At 37.6% G+C, this 22,972-nt stretch overlaps 1 protein-coding gene across 1 annotated transcript; it reads right to left on the bottom strand.

The window, feature by feature from the left end:
* Window positions 1-8,069: 8,069 nt before the first annotated feature.
* On the bottom strand, window positions 8,070-22,335 carry LOC114416215 (GDSL esterase/lipase At5g03610-like). The gene is made up of 6 exons (XM_028381080.1): window positions 22,307-22,335; window positions 19,866-19,944; window positions 18,448-18,654; window positions 17,901-17,945; window positions 9,034-9,346; window positions 8,070-8,254 (listed from the first exon to the last, which is right to left on the bottom strand). The coding sequence occupies exons 1-6, from the start codon at window positions 22,333-22,335 to the stop codon at window positions 8,070-8,072; spliced, it is 858 nt and encodes a 285-aa protein (XP_028236881.1).
* Between the last annotated feature and the right edge of the window lie 637 nt (window positions 22,336-22,972).

Raw genomic sequence — 22,972 nt, 5'->3', positions numbered from 1 at the left:
TCCATGGGGGATGAACGATCCTGTGTGGTCTGCTCCTCAAAGGAATCTTGCACAGAAAACACACAGTGGTACATGGCATTCACAAAATATTGAAATATAATTGTAATGGTTAGTTGAAAATGACTTACAATCTTCTCAGCAATTTCCTTTGCGGCCTCAGTCGTCATCTCCCCCGTTTTCTTCGTGCGGGCCATCTTCCACTTCACATGGCGTCTGACCAGGGATGGAGGGTCGATTACGCCATCAACACTTCCTGACTGTGCAACTTCCTCCAGCTTCTTCTTCGTCTTCTCAGCTAGGAGCTTCTGCTCCAAATAATCATAACCCCCACGAGACAAAACGTGGGGGGCAGTATTCTGCTTCTGGATGGCCTGTGCCTTATTGCGCACATCCTGAAAAAATTAAACTATAATGTTTGAAATTGGTAGAATAAAATATAAAAACATCATGTTTTTTGAAAAACAACTTAAATGGCAAGGAACATACCTCCCAAGAAGGATGTCTGCGAGTCTGGCAAAACTGGGCCCACTTTTCCTTGCTGATGTCGTATTTCTCACAGACAGTGTCCTCGACACCGTCCTGATCGGCTGCAAGGGCCCATTTCCTTGTGAGGTCTGATTTAAACTGCCTCCATCTCTCCCCCACGGTCTGCAGTAACTTCCTTTTCGTCCTACTGTCAGAAGCCTCTTGGATATCAAATTCCACCTAACAACATCAAATAAAGTTTATTTGTTACAATAATGTATTTTTTGGCTATTAATTAAACAAAATCAAATAAGAAAAGAAAAATACCTGAATATCCTCCCAAATTAGGTCCTTCTAAGCAGTAGGGACCTCCTTGCAGTTTTCATAGGTGACATCCACCTTATCACACGCCACAATCCCCAAATATGTTCTTAATTTCTTCATGAGGGGACCGTCGGCCTTCCCGGTAGCAGGATCAACATGCACCAGTGGTCTCTCAGCACCAGGTGGTCTAGTGGACAACGATTGTAGACATGAGGCTTTGCGTGTCCGCTTCACAGCAGACGGCGAAGCCGATGCGTCCAAAAGAGGAGGAGGAGGAGGAGTGGAGGCAGGTGGAGAACCCATGATATTTTATACAATAACATACAACAACATACAAAATAGGATTAATCAAAAGAGGATCAGTCATAAGTTTTTTTTTTTGGAAGGCAAAAGTATAATATTATTAATAAAACATAACAGTACCAGAGGTACTGAGGAGATCAGATACAAGGCACCCAAGGTGCCACCTTCCAAAAACATAAAACCCAACAAAACCCCACCACTGAAAGAGACAAGACAAATTAACCAAAGGACTCCGAAAGATTGGTAGATCAATGTTTAAATAAAGTATTGAAACCTTTCTCACTAGCTTTTAACCAAGACCAAGCAAGAAATAAAGCATCATCCATGACTTTGGGAGGGGCAAAAGGGGTGCCCTGAAAGTGATTTAGTAGTGCTTTTTAATTGTGATTTGGGGCAACAATGTTATAAAAAGTCTATTACATGTAATCAACAGTCAATGTATGCTTGATGGAATATAAATACTATATCTTCAGAAATACACATGTACATGGCATCCATAGGACTTCATCCAGCTGATATTTGTCGCCAGTTTCATCATCCACCACCCTTTTCTTCTCTGCCTTCTCACGTTTGTTGTTGTTAAACCCATATTTATGCCTTCTTCCCTTCATGTCTTGTTTTATCACAAATTTAGCCGAATTTCCTATCTTCAGCACAGTTGAATCTCCTGTCTTATTCTCCAATGACACACTTTGATGGCCTGTATCTATTTCCTTCGTATGCTCTAGTGGTTCAGCTTCAAAATGCATAGAGCAATCTGAATTTTCCAGTGATCACCAAAGGCTTCTGCATCAGCATTGACACTCTCCACCCTCTTTGGTTTATGCTTCTGTGCTGCATTCCGTGTTTCCTCCTTATAAATCTCAGATTTATTAGAGGTTGCACTAGAACGATCATCACCAATCTGTGCTTCTTCCTCGTCTACCAGCTCAATATCTTTCCTTTCAACTTTTGTTTTGTAAATTACAGTGTAGTTTACAAAAGCAAAGGTGAAACTAAAGATACCATTTAAAAGAAAATATCGATGCCTCAATCAGAGAAAAATGTAGTTGTCACTTACTTGCTTTGGTGACCTCTGTCTCTACAGAAAATTACATTAGACGATGTTAATCAATTCTCCTTCATCATGATCATTTCGATTAGCATGAACATCGTCAGTTTCTTCTTCTCCGACAATGTTAGGAGTGATTTGAGCGGTCAAAGGACTAACATAGGTGTCCATGTATGAATCATCATCTTCTACATTAACACCAATTGTTTTGCCCTGCAGAACCACGCACCACCTTTCATCACAAGGGTCTTGCACGTAAAATACTTGTCTAGCTTGTTCTGCCATGATGAAAGGGTCATTGTGGTAACCAAGTTTCTTTAGGTCTACCAACGTAAATCCTATATCATCGGTGCGTACACCGGTGTTTCTGTCAACCCATTTACATTTGAAAACACATACCTTAAATTTCACATAGTTATGCTCCCAAATTTCATCAATGAACCCAAAGTAAGGGATGGAAGCTACACAGGGATTGGTGTCATTGACACTTGCAAAGTGTTGAGGTTCAGCCCTTAGGGTGACCCCGCTATTCTGCATTGTACTTTTGTCATCTTGTGCTTTTGTGTAAAATGAATAACTGTTTATGTCGTATCCTTGCCAGGTTATAACATTTCTTTTAGGCCCATCTGCTAGCTTTCTTAATGTTTCTGAAGCATTCTCATCTGCAAAGATTGTATCTTTAATTCTTTGACATGTTCGGATTATTCTGTTTGACTAAAGCTTCACGCTTAACTATGTATGGAAAAACTTCATTACTGTTGTTCAAGACATACAAGTGAGCTTGTAACAAATCTTCTACACTTGGAGTGATCACATGCAGTCCTCTTGAACCCTTACCACCCACTCTGTCATCATGCCGAGACTCAGGAAGCCCAACAGGTTTAACATTCTCTAAGTATTCTGAATAAAATTCAATGGCTTCTTCTGCAATGTACCTCTCAACAATAGATGCTTATGGACGATATAGATTCTTTGTATACCCTTTTAAGATCTTCATGTATCGCTCAACCGGGTACATCCACCGTAGATAAACATGACCACAACATTTGATTTCTCTGACCAGATGCACAATTAAGTGAATCATGATGTCAAAGAAAGTAGTGGGAGCACGAGTGAGCACAAAAGGGAGCAATGCGGAGAGTGATCTCAACCCATGTCTGCCTAATGATGTTGCTCCTGTCAAACCCCCTATGGGGTTGTATGTGCAACGCCAAGATTCAATTGAGTTGGTGGCCTTGGGAAAAACATATGATGGAGGCTCGACCATACACAATGTGGCTTATGCAGACGATGTCGTAAGGGTTAGTGTTGAGCAAGTTATTGACGGTGACGCTGAGGTCCCATTCCCAACATCAGAGTTTAAGTGTGTCAGGGAGGCCCTTCACACATTCATTGCATGGCCAACACCACTTGTTAAAAAAATCTTTATTGAGGTATTTTACTTTTTATGTTTCCCAATTCTATACATACGTACCTATATCATAACATACTTCCTAACATTACTTTAATTGTTGGTTTCCTTAAATATTTAGCATGAGGGCAGTAGTCCAACTAAAGACACTGAAGTTGTTGAAGCGGTCAACGATGTTGTTGTAGATGACCCCTTGCGCGAGTTGATTAAGAGCCTAGTTGACATTTATGAGAAGCCTGTAGAGTTAGTGTGGGATGTTACTAAATTTGGAATTCCAAATGCAACTGCATCATTGTTCGTAACGTGTGCTGATGTGAATGAAATAATATCAGGCGTACAGTGTTTGAACATAGCTATACTACAATTGTGGACCATGTAAATATATTTGATGTCATTGACTAATAATGTATGTCTGTTGCGTTACATACATGATGTTAACTGAATTTTTCAATTGTTGAAAATAGGTATATGGACCAATTGAGTCAAAGAGATGGTGTAGGATCGGTGTATGGATTCCTTGAGCCGCAGGCTATACTGAATGCAAATGATAAACGTGGACAATGTCAAGAATACATTGAAAAATGGCTTAAGGAATCAAACCGAGATGTCTATCTAGGCGCTTATTTGAATCAGTAAGTTGACTATGTTGTGTTATATGTTAGAACATGTTTATGTTATTGATACATCACTGTTGTACATGCAAATGTAGGGGACATTGGCAGCTCATTGTTTTGTGTCCTAAAAAAAATACTGTCGTTTGGTTTTGTTCTTTGCGTGGAAGGGTAGATGTTCATATAAAAGCTGCAATTAACAAGTTAAGTAACTCATTTTAAGTTGTGGAATTTTGGTTATAGAACCCACGGTACTGTAGTAGTGTTGCCCACATTAGCTAACAATTTTAATGTTTATTTTCAGTGCATATAAGACTTTGGAAACCAAGAGTGAGGGGAAATTTGGTCACAGTACACCGCGGTGGATTGAAGTGAAGGTTAGTCATACATTTTGATTTTGGATACAATTGATTTCCATTTGGAAAATATGTTAATTGTAACGTTGAATGATTTTTTCCATTCAATGTAGAGTCACGTTCAAAGCGGAACCTATGAGTGTGGCTATTATGTCATGCACTGGATGTGGAATATATTCGTCGGGCAGTTGAAGACTAATTGGACGCTGGAAAATTTTGTCTTCATTTTTTGTCTTCAATTTTTAGCACTACGTAACTAATTACTTGTATTTTATATTGTGTAGTGGTTCAATAATGGCACGCCGCTAGACATCAACATCATGACAACATTACGAAAAAAATGGGCAGAATATTTTGTAAAACTTAGAAGCATCCAATGCACAAAGCTGTAGTTAACATGCAAACAACCGCTTTCGTGTTTGTCATGTATTTGATTAAGTGTTAGAAACAATTTACCTGTTGTAATGACTTTTATGTGTCAATAACAATAGATATTTGTTAAAAACATGTTGATTTCCACCTCTAGTCTGCACATGTATTCTGTTTTATACTATTTCCATGAAATTTTATTGTTGTGTATTTCTTTTCTCTCTTCAATTTTACTTGGGGCCACTGCTAAAGTGAATGAAACTGCTAAGAGTTTTGGTGATGAAAAGCAAAACCCTTCAGGTGAGGATGATGTTGCTGCAGATGGAAACAAGGAAAATCCTACTAATGAAGCTGAACAAAAAGAGCCTGAGAATAAGGTGATTGTTCTTTGTTTATTTCTAGTGTTCTGATTTTGTCTGGTTCTGAAAATGTTAACATTATCAGTAGTCAAGCAGAAGATTTTTTATTTGTCACTTATAACTGGCTCATTATGAAATTGTAATTGTGCATATGATCATAGATGTAAAGTCACTTACATTTACAGGAATATTCTGGAGTATTGTTGAATCAATGATAATCCGGTAAAGTTTAGCTTGACCTTTCTGCTATGAGTTCTCACTCATTGCTTTGGATCTTGATTTTTTATTGTTTTTGTACTACTTTTATGTTGTGCACTTTTGAAATTTAACCGTGAATTTGAGAACTCTTGTGATTATTCCATCGTTAGTCACAGAAGAAATTCTCAGTTGGCTTAATTTCCATTTCCATCATTAAAATTTGACGATTTTCCTTCTCAATATTGGGTGTATTTATACTTCTTGCATTTCTTAACATGCCTTTTATTTCTATTGTTGTATGTAGAATTTCTTAGTTAATGCTTTTAGTTTGTTTAAATTTGATAGCTTAATTAATACCATTTTGGATAAGTTGTTTTATGTTTTTTTTTATCAAAATTTTAACTACCAAAAACAATATAGTGGTGCTTGGTCTGCGTTAAGATTTTGGAGTTGAAAGTGGCAGGCGGAGAGAGAAAGAGGGGTCAATGAGTGTATTTTCCCAAGAAGACATAAAAAAAGTGCCATTGCTGTGCCTTTTGTTGCTGTTGCTGCTGCCTTCTTGTGTCCTTTCTAAACTCAACTTTGACCCGACCAAAGGGTGCAGGAACAACCAACCAAGAACCCTCCCTCACAGCTTTGGCGCTCTTAATTCATTCATTAATCTCTTTCTCTGCAAAAGAGACCCTTTTGCTTCTTTTCAGGTAAGAACTCTTTCTTCTGTTGCATTCCCAATCTCTCTCTCTCTCTCTCCCTCCCAAAAGATCCTTCTCTTTTTTTTTTTGTTGATTATTTATGGAGGGTGGATTTTGGCTCAGGAGATCTCTGAGTTTGGTGTTGCATATGTAGATCGAGATGCGAAGATATTCTCCTTTTTTTCTTCACTTTTTGTATAGTTTTTTAACAGTAGATTTTTTTGGGTACCATTTTCGACTATATTCTCTTTCTGCTGTAAACTTTGATGATAAGGTGGTTGTACCCTGCATGCTCTTGTTTTTCATGGTACTTCAACTGCTAAGCTTTCATGCTTCGTGTAGCGAGAATCAGCATTCAAAGCATCAAATAATTACCCACAAAAGTAAAATAGAAAAAAAAAGGGACCATTCTTGCCCCTATAAATGAATTGATAACTTAATGATTCATTGATTCTGCTCCATGCCCGAAATTGTAATTCTTTTTTAACACTCATGGGCATCTTAATTATCCTTAACTTCACTCTTTGTATCTGATAATGGGGTTTATCCATTTGATAAAATTCAAGTAGTTGTAGGTTTGTAACCAAAAAATAATAATAATAAATAAATCCAAGTTGTAGGTGATCATCACATCGTTTCCCATATGCAGGGAGTAGAATATTCCAATGTCTGTTAAATGTAGCATTTTGGTTGAATAACTTGCTCAGAATAATCATAAATGCAGATCTGAGGTGTGGGCCGGGAACTGTTCTGGCTAAAGCGTCAATTCATAGTTTGTTTCAAGATACTCTTGCTATCCAGCTGTGCCCTTGAGTCTTTCTTATTTATTTATTTATTCTGTGGATTGATAATCTATTATTTGCATATATTATTGCAAGTTGCATGAAGTATTAGCTTGTGGTTGATTTGAGATATTCCTTTGAGGTGGGACAGCCTACTTGTGTTTGTTTGCTCTGCTCATGTCTTCTTGTTAGGTGAACTCAAGTCCATAGAGGGTGTGTTTTTGAGTAAACACCTTAATTAAGCAATGGATTCAATAAGCTCTTGTCAAATGAGCATTTGTTTATAAGCTTGATTGTGAAGACTAGTATAATTAGTTAAATTGTTTATAAGCTTGATTGTGAAGACTAGTATAATTAGTTAAAAAGAACTTATGTCGTTAATTAGTTAAAACTAATTTAAAAAGAACATAATTTGTTAAGTTTTACCAGGAAGTTTATTGAACTAATAAATAGAGTTTTTATAGAAATGTCATAATAAGCTACTTCCACAAGTCTAAATAAGCTACGATAAATGCTGCATAATGCAAGTATGCAATAAAGGAGAGTATTGAAAATTGAAACAACGGTTTCTGGTGGAGCTTGATCAATGCATCTTCTTTGTAACAGATAACATGGGCTGCTTAGTCTGCAGCCGAAGTCGTCGTTTTCGTGAAGCTGATGCTGAAGAAAATGCTCAGGTCTTTTGTCCTTTATAAATTTGGCACTTATTAAATTAGAAATAATACTGTTAAATAAGCTTTAATTTGATGAATGTGGCGTGCATTTGCAGGATGCAGAAATTGAAAGAAGAATCAAGTTAGAAACAAAGGCTGAAAAGCATATTCAGAAACTTTTATTACTAGGTGTGTTTTACTAGGTGTGACTTTCCTTATTTTATATAGCAATCTGTAGAATTATTTGGAGTTTAGCAATTAGCATTAATACGTAATGTGGTTGTACTCCCCAGAGTTTGAAGGAATCATATGTGTGTGCCACAATCTCTTAATATACCGTGCAAATACTAGCTTTTGTTATTTATTTTCTGAACTTATTTGTGTGTTAATATCTCTGTTGTTTAGGTGCTGGAGAATCTGGGAAGTCTACAATCTTTAAGCAGGCAAGAAATTGCATCTTCTCAACTGCTTGTGAATTATGATAGTATATGATTGCTATTGGGTGTAGACTGCAAACCAACCATTTTGAGAAGGGTGAAGTGTGTCCCAAAAGAAAGAATGTTTCGGGTTCTCACATAAACTGTATTTCTTTGATCCTTCGTCATCCACACTTCCACATGAATCTTCCAAATTGTTTCCCTCACAGCATGGTTGCAACGGATTCATCAGTGTAGACTTTTCTGCATAATGTAGAAAGAAAAAAAAACTGTCATCATCTAGAGGTTTTCTTATAATTATGCAATTAGATACTCAGTGCTTAACTTAGAAACTATCTATAGTCATAGTTTCTGATATTTCCATTATTCTATTATAATTTTTTTTAAGAAAAAGAAAGTAATTGCTTGCACAAAATCAACTAATGCTATCTATGATGACTAGCTAGAGTAACGGGAAGAAGAAGAAAAAAAAAGATTGCATATATAATAACTAGAAAAGTTCAAAATAACAAATTATTGTATGCATATATTGTTGAAAGTTAGCATCATTGAGATTTTATTATTATTTGACGCATTCATTTCAACACACTGTTAGTCTTATTAATTAATTACGTAGGTCTAATCTTTGTTAGCATTTCCCACATAACCCAATAATATAGATTCTGTTTTAAAGCATATGTCATATAATAATGTCTTGTTAGCATTTCTCTTGCTGACATGATTTAGATATATAAAAAAAGATATTGCTAACAAATGTGTCATAACAGTATTGATTAAGAAACCAAATCAAAAAAATATTTAATGTGAAAATATTAAGACAAGACAAAAATGATTATAAATAATATATATTTTTATTTTTCAATAAAAATATTTCTACTTCAATTTTCTTAATTAATGTTCTAAGAATCCTGATTAGCATTTTCCATAAAAATAATTCTTCAAAAAATAAATATTAAATGCTATCCTCTACAATTTTATCTGTAGCGTGTTGAAATTCTATTTAAAGCACAATGAGAACTAACCTGCACGCTTTTTCTGCATAGTTTCAATTGCAGAGAGGAAGGAGTTGTAGAGGTCCAGTGTTATGAAAACTGATTTGTCTGCTGCTTCCTTGTTGAGTTCTTGCACAGCTTTGAGCAACATTTTGTTGTGATCTTTGGAGATCACGTTCAAAAGGCCAATGCAGTTCGTACGGAAAGATATCACATTTAACACAGGCAAACACCCAATTGGCTGTAATAACCCAACTGCTACCTTTTTTATCCCTAAGCTATGAATGCGTTTAAGATTTACAGACATTTGCTTCACAAGGGATTCCATGAAGCCTGGTAAATCCTGCAAAAGAAAAACTAAAATACTATTCACATCTGTATTACTATGTTATGTTATATTCGTAATAATGAGCACAGCTACATTTGGAAATGGACTAGTCTAGTTTTAGAAATGGACTATGTTATGTTATATTCGTTTAAGATTTATCAGTTTTGGACGTGGCATGGTAATATGCTTCCACTTTTTATGAACAATTTGCCTATACTTCCTTTTGCAAACACCACCTACATTACTGAAATATCTACTCAAATTAACAGATATATATTACCATATTTCAAGTTCAGAAAAACAGCAAACCAAAAAAGTCATGATAAAGCAATCATATACTTCTTGCATTTCTTCAATGATGACTGCTTTATTAAGTCTAGTTTAGTTTTACATATTAAATTTGTTGTACTAATACTTGATGTGAGCCTCACTTGGATTTTTTCTTTGTAGGGAGGTGATAACGACAAGCGCAGAGAGACACTTGACAAGGAAGATAAATTAAAAAAGGTGTGACTGCAGTTTTTGGTTAATAATTCCATTACTTCTGATCATGTAATCAACAATTCCATCACTGAAATTGTTATTTCTGGACAAGGCTCGCATTTAAGTGTTAACTCGTTATTTAATTTATTCTACCATTTTCATTGAATTGCCAAGGGATTAGAATGCATACTGCACCACTGTGGCACTTCTTTATCTCTAATTCTTTTGCTATTTACACAATCTTGTTTAATTTATTCTACCATTTTTGTCATGCAGTCTTGTCACGTTTCTGTTTTCTACACTGTCCATGTTTTTTTTTTCTCCCTAGTTCATGTGAAAAGAGGCATCTTCTTAGGGATTAATAAGAATCCGATTTGTCCTACAAATGCTTGGCTCTATTGATTGGGATTGCCACAAATGCACAAGCTTTCTTATAAGTCAAGTCAATTTGTGTGTACAAATTTACATGGGCATGTTGCTTAAAGAACTCAAAAGGAGGGAATAATTCATGGAATCCTGTTTGGTTGGGGGGTGGAATTGGATCTTGTTTCCACCATAGGGAGGAGTGCTCTTGATCCAATAACTTTGATGACCTAATCATACAATGAATTTCCTTTTGCAGGGCATGGGGGACTTCTTGGACGAAATGTTAACAATGATGAGTCAGACCAAATCAAATGTGAGTCATCTAGTTAGAGGCGTGTTTGGTGATAAAGCTATGCAATTAAAATGTTTTATATATATTTTAGTTTAGTGGATAAAGCTAGACATAACATAGTGTCCGCTTTTGTCAAATACTATGTAAGTGTGTAGTATATAGTTTATATACTACACACTGTTAGGAAGATTAGGGTGGTATATCAATGCAGACAAAGTTGATTGAGAAGTGGATTTCGCTGCTGTATTGTTTGCTCTTTTGCTTGAAATGCAGGGAAAATCGAATGAGAAAAGAGATCTCAATTGGTTGTGCTTGTGCGTGAGCTGATGAAAGATGCACACTAGTGCAGAAAAAGGAAGCGCCCTCTATTATCATTCGGGTAAGCAGATGTGAAATCAAATCAATCACAGTTAAGCAACCTGTAGTAACTGTTAAAGCCTTTTTTTATCATTTGTTTAATTAATCATAAAAAAGCCAGGTTGGAAAAACTAATAAATGCCTCACTTCTCCCTATCGAATAATTAAACATAACAGAAGTCAATTTATTGTAGCAGTCTGGGAGATAAGCAAACAAGATCAAAGCCCGGTTCGTTAATGATAATATTCTATTATGGTTTATATACTTTCTTCCTTCTTAACAATTCATCAACACAACACTGTGGTTTCTGAGCTTCAAGTACATATGAAATAAATACAAGGGAAAAAAAATATTATTTTGCTTTCAAGTTTCAACTAAATAGAACATGCAAAAAATGCTTCTATTCATAGGGAAAGATCTAGAGATGTTAAAAGAGAGATTGTTTTCTATTTGTTACCTTTGCTTTACTAATTTCTCTTCTTGTGATCTCTATACAAACAAGTTGAGTTATGCTTAGAAAGTGAATTGTAGGGACTTTTATATGAGAAAGTGAGATAATCATGATTAATTAAGTATCGGATGAAATCATGCAATATTAAGATTAAACATAATGTGACATAACTTTTTAAGAGATTATATAATCAGAATTATCCACGTACATGATTATATAATCAAAATTTACTTCTCTTATCTTCTTATTACAAATACTATTCTCACTTTATGTAGCCCCTTGTGTGTAAAATATTTTTACACAAATATATATAAGAAAGTGAATTTGTTTAAACTTTAAAAAATAATTTTAAAATAAGTGTCTCTTATATGAACATATTCATACATAATAGATAGAATTTATACTAAAAATATAAAAATTACTTATTTTATTAAAATGAGCTTTTATTTCAACAAATAATTTTAAAGAAACTACTCATATATTATATTTATAAGTGAATAGATTTGTTACTAAAAATGACAAAATCTTATTATTAGAGATGTATGTAGAAAAATATTTTACACCAACTATGTATATTTTATATAGTAGAATGTTTTTTAAGATATTATAAACTTGTTTTCAAAGAAAAACACACTAACCTTGTGCCATTTTCTTGAACTTTTTCTTTATGGCAATTTTTTCACTTCTCTCCCGTTGAGGTGGATCGCCTGTAGTCAAAGAGGGAAAGGAAACCCTTAATTTTAATTTTCAACTCTTCCAGAATTTCTTACATAATCAATAATGTCAAGTAAAATTAAATACACCTCAAATTATACATGTGTTTCTAAAAGAACAAAATATCTCTTGAATACATGGAATTAAATTGCCTTTTAAAACCATATCAAAACATGAGACACTTAAGCAAAAGTATTGATTTTAAAGAAAATCACACTAACCTTTTGTAATATTCTTGAGTTCTTCCTCTATCTCCATTATTAGAAAATACACTTTCAACATCGGTTATTTAGAACATTCTACATCGGTTCTAAAACCGATGTTGAAAGTGCCAATGTTGAATGTATCAATGTTAACATCGGTTTTGTAAAACCGATGTTAACATATATATGACAACATCGGTTCTCTAAATACCCGATGTTAAACACAATGAACAACAGCAAAAAAAGTGTACGCATGATGAACGTTGACATCAGTTTTGCAGTAAAGCCGATGTTAATATGTTATATTAACATCGGTTTTCTAGTAAAACCGATGTTAATGTAATATATTAACATCGTTTTCCTACGATAACCGATGTTAACATATTCCGTTAACATCGGTTGTCTATTACAACTGATGTTAAGGTTCATGTCGACATCGGTTTTTGTAAATAACCGATGTTGTTTATCATATTAACATCGGTTTTTGTTAATAACCGATGTTGTTTTCAAGTATTTTTTTTATATATACTTTTTGTTTTTACAGTAAATGTGGCGTCCTTAAATTAATGACTGGTTTAATAGAAATAATTTAAATAACAAAAACCATGGTAAAATTTTTTTTTTTTTCTTTTTCATTTCTTTCTCTTTTCACCATAACTAGGTTTAGAAGGAAAATCCTCACTATAAAGTCCTGAATGACCAGTTCACAACTCTATTCGGAGTCATTTCTTTCTTACCGCTCATAATTCTCTAAATTATTTTGCTATTTCAAAAGGAAGAATATACCAGCCATTACTTTAGGTCGTCACGTGAAAATAAAAGGATAAAATACAATCGATAAACTCTTTTACCAATAAAGTTACTAATGCTTTCTTTTCAAATAACAAGATCGATCATAAATGCATTCATCATTTAAAGCTGTCCAAAATATGGGAGTTTTACAAAATACAGTGTCATCCAGAGCAAAGGTGTCCATAGTGGTGGCTTCAGCCACATGTATACAATCATCAAATTCCTATACATCAGGTCTATCCATACAAAAACAAAAGAGTAAACCTAACAGTCAGTCCTAGATACACCCACCCTCAAAAAGTATACAAAACTAATCCAAAAAGTTGTCCACTAGGATGAAGAGCCTCCGCTGATCGCCATCTCCCTCGGGCCACTACCCTCCGTAGAGTCTGCCTCAGATGCCGACATGACTTCCTCGGGAGAATCCACCTCAAGAAGTGGATCCTCATCACCCTCTAGAAAGTCAAGGGCATCCCCAACAGGCTCAGGAGGTAGCTCCTCCAGGTCCTCCTCAGGGTCTTCCTCGGATGACGTTACCTCGATCACTTGAACGGGCTCCACTAGACGATATGGTGTAGGCGTGGGTAGTATCCACTCCACAGTGCGCTGAAGCGTCCATGCAGGTTCATCTGGATGCACCAAAGAAGTAGCCGTGAATCGAATGGTGCCCCGAAATCGGCACCTCGTGTTGCCTTCGAGGGTCTCCCAAGCTCCCTCTAGGCACTCCATCTCTACTCGATCACGGATTAGCTGCGCCGCCATCACGATCTACAAGAAAGAAGAGAAAGGGGTAGACTCTTTCACAAGAATCTAACTGCGCTGCACACGATTTGTCTCATAACCACTACATGCAAGTAAAAGGGGTATTTTAAGGCTTTCCATCTCTGGTAATCGATTACACATCCTTGGTAATCGATTACCAGAGGCTAAACTTGAATTACACAGCCTCAGGACATGAAATATGCAAAAATGCACTGTGTAATCGATTACACATACCTGGTAATCGATTACCAGTGACCCATCCCTCTGTGTAATCGATTACACAGGCTGGTAATCGATTACCAGAGGCTCCCTAAGTTTCCTGACTTCTTTTTCAAGCCTGGTAATCGATTACACCCCTTGGTAATCGATTACCAGAGACCATCTTAGCCTCCTGTCTTCAATTTTAAGCCTTGTAATCGATTACCCACCCTTAGTAATCGATTACCAGAGGCCATACTCCACATATCACACAAAATTCACAGCTGGCCAGCCACCACAAGCCTCCTTGCTTTGTGGTCTTTGTTCCTTTTATCTGTTGACTGCCAGGAGCTCGCCTGTTTAGGTACATCACAGGTTCTCACTGACCGACTATGCCCGGGTTGGGTCGGGATTGGTCAAGCTTGGTTTTGGGCAATAGCACCCCACTTGACGTCCCCAAGGTCTCCTGACCCCCGCGACATATCTCCAGGTACCACTCTGTGGTCAACAATAAAAGCAGGAAGTTTCACCCTTCAACACTTCCTCATTTCAAGCTTGTAGGATTATGGGGTACCCATCACATGTGGTACTAGGTGGCGATCGGGCGATGGTGCACAACAAGTTTTCCACATCCACAATGCGCGCATAAACCCACCATCCCTTGTTGCCCACCTCCAACTGAGCTCACGTACTCCCACGTAGCCCATATCCTCGTTTCTCTCAACACCGGGTCCCCATCAATCCTCCCAAGCTTCCACAACACCCAAGCAAAACAACATTCAAACAGCACAGCTATCACAGCCAAACAAAACAGAGCAAAGGCAGAAAACTCTGCCAAAACACCAACCAAATCACAGCTTTTCTCACTTAAAGACCCCAATAACAATTCCTTCGATTCAACTCGTTAACCGTTGGATCGACTCCAAACTTTTACTGGAAGTCTATAGTACATAAGCCTACATTGTGACCGTTGGGATCTACTAGCAAACATCCAGAACTCATTCTGCACTACTCTTTCCACAGCCAACCACACACAAGCATTTTCTGCACCAAGCTAAAATCCTGCTGTACCTATTTTGACAGCAAAATTCTGCATAAGTGCAGATTTCGAAAATCACACTTCCCTTCATCCAATCTTGCTCAAATCAAATCCTACAAGTCCCAAATCATGTATCAAACATGTCTAAACCAAAGCCAAGCTTCAAACCACAGCAACACAAAATCTAGGTGTCCAAAACCCCTCAATTCAATGGGTTTTCTAGGTTTGAAAAGTGAAATTTATAATGAGGTAAATTTGAAGGAAACTCTCACCTCACACAAGTCCATAACATCAATCTAAACTTGCTCAAACTGAATTTACACCTAAAATCTCACCGAATCAAAATTTGACTCTTCAACACTCAAATTTGCCCTAGAAATGGCTCTTTGTTCATTTTGGTCATTTATTTTTCTCTCTAGCACAGTCCAAGCTTTCTCATAAGTCCTAAATGACATTTCAAGCTAGTATTAACTCACTTTAACCTCCATTTACCACAGAATTCAGACTTAGCCTTCCAACCCTCAAAGTCTCACTCTTTTTCCACTCATAACATCACATTCTCACTTTCTAACCCTAGGTTAGTTCTACCCTTCGTCTCTAACAGATTTCCATCAGCAATTTCAGCATATAAACATCACAAACATCATCACAAAAACCCTAAAATAGAATGGGTATGTTTAACTCATCCAAACATGGCAATTTCAACAAGCTTTCAACAAGAGTCTTCACAAATAACCATCATGAAGCAGAAAACTAACAAAACTACCCATCACATCTCCCAAAACCCCATACCCACGAAATTTAAGAGAGAAAGAAGTCCACCCAAACCTGAATTTTCGAAGTCCCACTCGTAGCCACGCACTTCACGATCCCGAAAATGCTCTCCTTTCACGATTTGGGGCAGAAATGAGCACCAAAGGTTGAAGCTTTGTGTGGAGCTTCAATGGTGAATGAGGGAGGAAGAAAAGCAACGTGAGGGAGAGGGAGAGAGAGAGCTTTTGAAAATGTGGGGCTGAGTGAGGAGAGAGAGGGTTGCTTTTTGGTTTTAATAAAAGGGTTTTCTCTTTTTCTATTATTTTATTTAAGCAATGTCACATGTCTCCATTTGAGTGGAGCAAGAAGGGCCCACTTTCTCTTTTTGACTGTGACCCATACTCAGTCACAAAAGTGAGGAAAATCTGACCTTTGAAACGCTAAAAATCCTGCCTCGGTTTTCGTGCTGTTTCTCTGGTTCCAGTTTCTCGCGTTTCTCTGCGTCCGTCGGGGCCAGTTTTCGAAAGCAAGCAATATATATATCAAAACGCTCAGAATAAGACCCCGAGCGTGGTTCAGAGGTTGGTTTCGTTAAATTCTAAGTCGCACGCAAAACGATGATTTTTAACTAATTAATTAGGAATTAACTCATAACCTCCCAGTTATGGATTTCTCTTCCTTAATTAGCCTAACCCGCATATCTTGCCCCCCACTATTCCTACTTCTACCAAGAACATATAGGCATAGACACTGAATAATACTTATATATATATAATCATTCAAAATACATCGTCTTCAAAAATTCCGGGTAGAAATTTCCAGGATGTTACAGTAAACCCAAAATTGTACCTGTCAAATGCAATTTCAAGCTCAATTCACAGCAAATAAACATTTTATTCTGCTTTCAAGCAGTTTTAATGATAATAAACATCAAATAATTGATTTATCATAAAGAACAATCATCAAATGAATTCAATGTTCATATTACATAGAAAATGTCAAAAATGTTAAACCAAAGTAAACTAAGGAAAAAACCACTGTCCCTAAATCCTAGGCCTGATCTCTAACTCAGAGATAAAACTGTGTCCACTGGATCCGCAATGCCTTTAATCTCTCTGGCTCCAATGGTCTAGGATCGTTAAAATATTGCATGATGAAATAAATCATAATAAGTTAATAATGTAATACAAATTATAAATAAATTGATTTTGTTTGAAATAAACTTACCGCTTCCCAATTATTCCTAAAAGTTCCTAAAATGATGGTGGACATCCAGTGCATCACATAGTAGCCGCACTCAGTACTTCCTTTTTATCTATTACACTAAATACATAATGAAATTTGGATATTAATTAATCAACTAGTGTACAGACACATAAAAAAATATATATAAGTGGAAGTTTTATGTAAATGACGTACCTTGACGACAATCCACCTAGTAGAAGCCTTTGATTTAGGCTGTGAAGCATCATCAAGACCTTTTAAAGCACTGTTCCAGATGAGTAACAATTAAAAACTGGTGTTGTACGTTGAGGTATTACAATGCAAATGTATTGAAAAAAACACTAACCTATTAATAATCCCCTTAAGGTAGTTGTCTGGCCTGTTATGCAATGAACAAAACCAGACAACAAGGTGTTCCTTGGGCAGGATGACCACCATCTGCCAGTGTCCGCTGCAGTGGAACCTAAAATGGGTTAGTACATTAGTAAACATTAATTAAATTTAGTTATTTTGTGACTTACCCATTTAGGTAGGCTCCAAGATAGACATTGCGTTGTGAACTCTGCATCCAACTCTTTATGTAACTTTCAGACTCAAACTGCGATTGCCTAGACCTATGAATGGACTGTGGCTCGAGGAATCCATAAATATCAGAATTCCCCACTCGTATACATGTTTCAGTGAGATGCCTGTTTATGTTAAGTCAAAGTTAAATATTTATGAATTGAAAGTAATAACTTAGGTAATTAAAAGTAATATAAAATGACTTACAGAATCCTCAACCGTGTGCGATTTTGAAGAGGTCTTTGTGCTTTATATAGAGGGGGAAATCTGGATTAAAGACCCCGAACACGGTGGCATCCCATCTAACCTGATAAGGCCTCAAGAAAAGCTCTGAGATGGTCAATGTCATCAGATAAAGCGGATCATCAACCTCCGGATCGAGCTTCGAAGGTGGTTTTGACGGAGACACAACTACCTGTTCATGAAACAAAGTTAAATAGCCTAATTTGAGGCACGCTTAATGAATTAATTTAAAAAGAAGAAACATATAGTAAGGACAATAAGTACCTGCTGTGATAAAGACTTGATCAGATGTGTCGGCCACGCAAGGAAGGTGTGAAGTGTCTGCCCCACTAAGGAAACCTCATCATTGGGTACAGGAACTGGAGCATCTGCACTGTAACCTCCTCCACACTCACCTTTACTTGGCCAGGCAACAAAGGAGTGTTATGAACAACAGTGGATCCCTCATAAACTCTCCCCATGGCAACCAGGCGGGCAGGATTTGCTTCTATGTACAAGCCGCACCGGTCAGAGTCACCAGTCTCAGGATCGTTTCCTGAGGGATCAACACAACTCCCCTTTATGCTCACTCGAGGATCGAAGGGACCAACTAGAGGCTTAGGAGGCATTGCAAGTCCCTGAGATTGCATCTGCAACTGAAGCTAGGATTGCATGTGGTTGAAGGATGCCATGACCTGGCTCGTCACTTTCTCTATGATGGACTCCTTTAGCTGGTCCCTGATTTGCTGGGTTAGCTGCTGCAATTCGTCAAGAGGTAGGGAGGAAGCGCTGTGAGAGGTCCATGGAGCCGATCCAAAGTATTGCTTGATGGTGACATCGACTTTAGCAGCACAGACACATCCAGGGTGCTCTGGACGTCCAATAGCAGCGACGAGAACATCCTGATGTCCATGGGGGACGAACGATCCTGTATGGCCTGCTCCTCAAAGGAATCCTGCACAGAAAACACACAGTGGTACATGGCATTCACAAAATATTGAAATATAATTGTAATGGTTAGTTGAAAATGACTTACAATCTTATCAGCGATTTCCTTTGCGGCCTCAGTCGTCATCTCCCCCGTTTTCTTCATGCGGGCCATCTTCCACTTCACATGGCATCTGACCGGGGATGGAGGGTCGATGATGCCATCAACACTTCCTGACTGTGCAGCTTCCTCCAGCTTCTTCTTCATCTTTTCAGCCAGGAGCTTCTGCTCCAAATAATCATAACCCCCACGAGACAAAACGTGGGGGGCAGTATTCTGCTTCTGGATGGCCTGTGCCTTCTTGCGCACATCCTGAAAAAATTAAACTATAATGTTTGAAATTGGTAGAATAAAGTATAAAAACATCATGTTTTTTGAAAAACAACTTAAATGGCAAGGAACATACCTCCCAAGAAGGATGTCTGCGAGTCTGGCAAAACTGGACCCACTTTTCCTTGCTGATGCCGTATTTCTCACAGACAGTGTCCTCGACACCGTCCTGATCGGCTGCAAGGGCCCATTTCCTTGTGAGGTCTGATTTAAACTGCCTCCATCTCTCCCCCACGGTCTGCAGTAACTTCCTTTTCGTCCTACTGTCAGAAGCCTCTTGGATATCAAATTTCGCCTGACAACATCAAATAAAGTTTATTTATTACAATAATGTATTTTTTGGCTATTAATTAAACAAAATCAAATAAGAAAAGAAAAATACCTGAATATCCTCCCAAATCAGGTCCTTCTAAGCAGTAGGGACCTCCTTCCAGTTCTCGTAGGTGACATCCACCTTATCACACGCTACAATCCCCAAATATGTTCTTAATTTCTTCCTGAGGGGACTGTCGGCCTTCCCGGTAGCAGGATCAACATGCACCACTGGTCTCTAAGCACCAGGTGGTCTAGTGGACAATGATCGTAGATGTGAGGCTTTGCGTGTCCGCTTCACAATAGACGGCGAAGCCGATGCGTCCAAAGGAGGAGGAGGAGTGGAGGCAGGTGGAGAACCCATGATCTTTTATACAATAACATACAACAACATACAAAATAGGATTAATCAAAAGAGGATCAGTCATAAGTTTTTTTTTTGGAAGGCAAAAGTATAATATTATTAATAAAACATAACAGTACCAGAGGTACTGAGGAGATCAGATACAAGGCACCCAAGGTGCCACCTTCCAAAAACATAAAACCCAACAAAACCCTACCACTGAAAGAGACAAGACAAATTAACCAAAGGACTCCGAAAGATTGGTAGACCAATGTTTAAATAAAGTATTGAAACCTTTCTCACTAGCTTTTAACCAAGACCAAGCAAGAAATAAAACATCATCCATGACTTTGGGAGGGTCAAAAGGGGTGCCCTGAAAGTGATTTAGTTGTGCTTTTTAATTGTGATTTGGGGAAACCGTGTTATAAAGAGTCTATTACATGTAATCAACAGTCAATGTATGCTTGATGGAATATAAATACTATATCTTCATAAATACACATGTACATGGCATCCTTAGGACTTCATCCAGCTGATGTTTGTCGCCAGTTTCATCATCCACCACCCTTTTCTTCTTTGCCTTCTCACGTTTGTTGTTGTTTAACCCATATTTATGCCTTCTTCCCTTCATGTCTTGTTTTATCACAAATTTAGCCGAATTTCCTATCTTCAGCACAGTTGAATCTCCTGTCTTATTCTCCAATGACACACTTTGATGGCCTGTATCTATTTCCTTCGTATGTTCTAGTGGTTCAGCTTCAGAATGCATAGAGCAATCTGAATTTTCCAGTGATCACCAAAGGCTTTTGCATCAGTATTGACACTCTCCACCCTCTTTGGTTTATGCTTCTGTGCTGCATTTCGTGCTTCCTCCTTATAAATCTCAGATTTATTAGAGGTTGCACTAGAACGATCAGCACCAATCTGTGCTTCTTCCTCGTCTACCAGCTCAATATCTTTCCTTTCAACTTTTGTTTTGTAAATTACAGTGTAGTTTACAAAAGCAAAGGTGAAACCAAGGATACCATTTAAAAGAAAATATCGATGCCTCAATCAGAGAAAAATGTAGCTATCACTTACTTGCTTTGGTGACCTCTGTCTCTGTAGAAAATTACATTAGACGATGTTAATCAATTCTCCTTCATCATGATCATTTTGATTAGCATGAACATCGTCAGCTTCTTCTTCTCCGACAATGTTAGGAGTGATTTGAGCGGTCAAAGGACTAACATAGGTGTCCATGTATGAATCATCATCTTCTACATTAACACCAATTGTTTTGCCCTGCAGAACCACGCACCACCTTTCATCACAAGGGTCTTGCACGTAAAATACTTGTCTAGCTTTTTCTGCCATGATGAAAGGGTCATTGTGGTAACCAAGTTTCTTTAGGTCTACCAACGTAAATCCTATATCATCGGTGCGTACACCGGTGTTTCTGTCAACCCATTTACATTTGAAAACACATACCGTAAATTTCACATAGTTATGCTCCCAAATTTCATCAATGAACCCAAAGTAAGGGATGGAAGCTACACAGGGATTGGCGTCATTGACACTTTCAAAGTGTTGAGATTCAGCCCTTAGGGTGACCCCGCTATTCTGCATTGTACTTTTGTCATCTTGTGCTTTTGTGTAAAATGAATACCTGTTTATGTCGTATCCTTGCCAGGTTATAACATTTCTTTTAGGCCCATCTGCTAGCTTTCTTAATGTTTCTGAAGCATTCTCATCTGCAAAGATTGTATCTTTAAACCAATCACAAAAAGTCTTGTTATGCTTTTTCGAAACCCAATTCTTTGACATGTTCGGATTATTCTGTTTGACTAAAGCTTCATGCTTAATTATGTATGGCAAAACTTCATTACTGTTGTTCAAGACATACAAGTGAGCTTGTAACAAATCTTCTACACTTGGAGTGATCACATGCAGTCATCTTGAACCCTTACCACCCACTCTGTCATCATGCCGAGACTCAGGAAGCCCAACAGGTTTAACCTTCTCTAAGTATTTTGAACAAAATTCAATGGCTTCTTCTGCAATGTACCTCTCAACAATAGATGCTTATGGATGATATAGATGCTTTGTATACCCTTTTAAGATCCTCATGTATCGCTCAACCGGGTACATCCACCGTAGATAAACAGGACCACAACATTTGATTTCTCTGACCAGATGCACAATTAAGTGAATCATGATGTCAAAGAAAGTAGGGGGAAAATACATCTCCAATTGGCACAGTATAATTGCGGCCTCATTTTCCAACTCATCAAACTTGACAGGATCAATGACTTTGCTACATATAGCATGGAAGAAAAAGCACAGCCGAGTTATCGCTAACCTGACTTTGTTTGGCAAGATGTCTCGTATAGCCACGGCTAACAATTGTTGCATGAGCACGTGACAATCGTGAGACGTTAACCCTACAAGCTTAAGCTCCTTCAACTGCACAAGGATCTTAATATTTGAAGAGTATCCTTTTGGAACCTTCACCCGACGAAGACATTGACAAAAACTTATCTTCTCCTTCTTGGACAAAGTATGGCAGGCTGGGGGCAAATAAATTTTCTTCCCATTAGACCTTGGATGCAACTGTGATCGTATACCCATATCGGCTTGATCTTGACGGGTATTCAAGCCATCATTCGTCTTGCCTTGAATGTTAAGGAGCGTCCCAATCACACTGTCACAAACATTTTTCTCCACATGCATAACATCAATACAATGTCTAACGTCAAGATCACACCAGTACGAAAGATCAAAGAAAATGGACCTCTTCTTCCATATGCAACTCTGACTTTTATCCTTCTTTTGGGTCTTCCCAAATACAGTATTCAGGTGTTGAACCCGCTGATATACCTGCTCACTAGTCAACGGTATCGGTGCAATATCATGCTCTTGACTTCCATTAAAAGCTTTTTTCAGTCGTCTGTAAGGATGATTGGGTGTTAGAAAGCGGTGATGCCTACTGTAGACTGTTTTTCTCCCATGTTTAAGTTGTATGTAACTTGTGTTTTCTTCATAGATGGGGCATGCATGATGACCCTTAACACTGTAACCGCTGAGATTCCCATATGCTGGAAAGTCATTAATGGTACAAAAAAACATTGCACGCATTTCGAACATCTCCTTACAAAACGCATCAAACACTACAACCCCCTCATCCCACAACTTTCTCAGATCTTCAACCAATGGACTTAGATAAACATCAATGTCATTTCCTGGCTGTCTTGGGCCCGATATCATC

The sequence above is a fragment of the Glycine soja genome, chromosome 6 (genome assembly GCF_004193775.1).
Source record: "Glycine soja cultivar W05 chromosome 6, ASM419377v2, whole genome shotgun sequence".
Classification (NCBI taxonomy): domain Eukaryota; kingdom Viridiplantae; phylum Streptophyta; class Magnoliopsida; order Fabales; family Fabaceae; genus Glycine; species Glycine soja.
The sequence above is the reverse complement of the archived record's forward strand: the minus strand, read 5'-3'. Positions and strand labels throughout refer to the sequence as shown.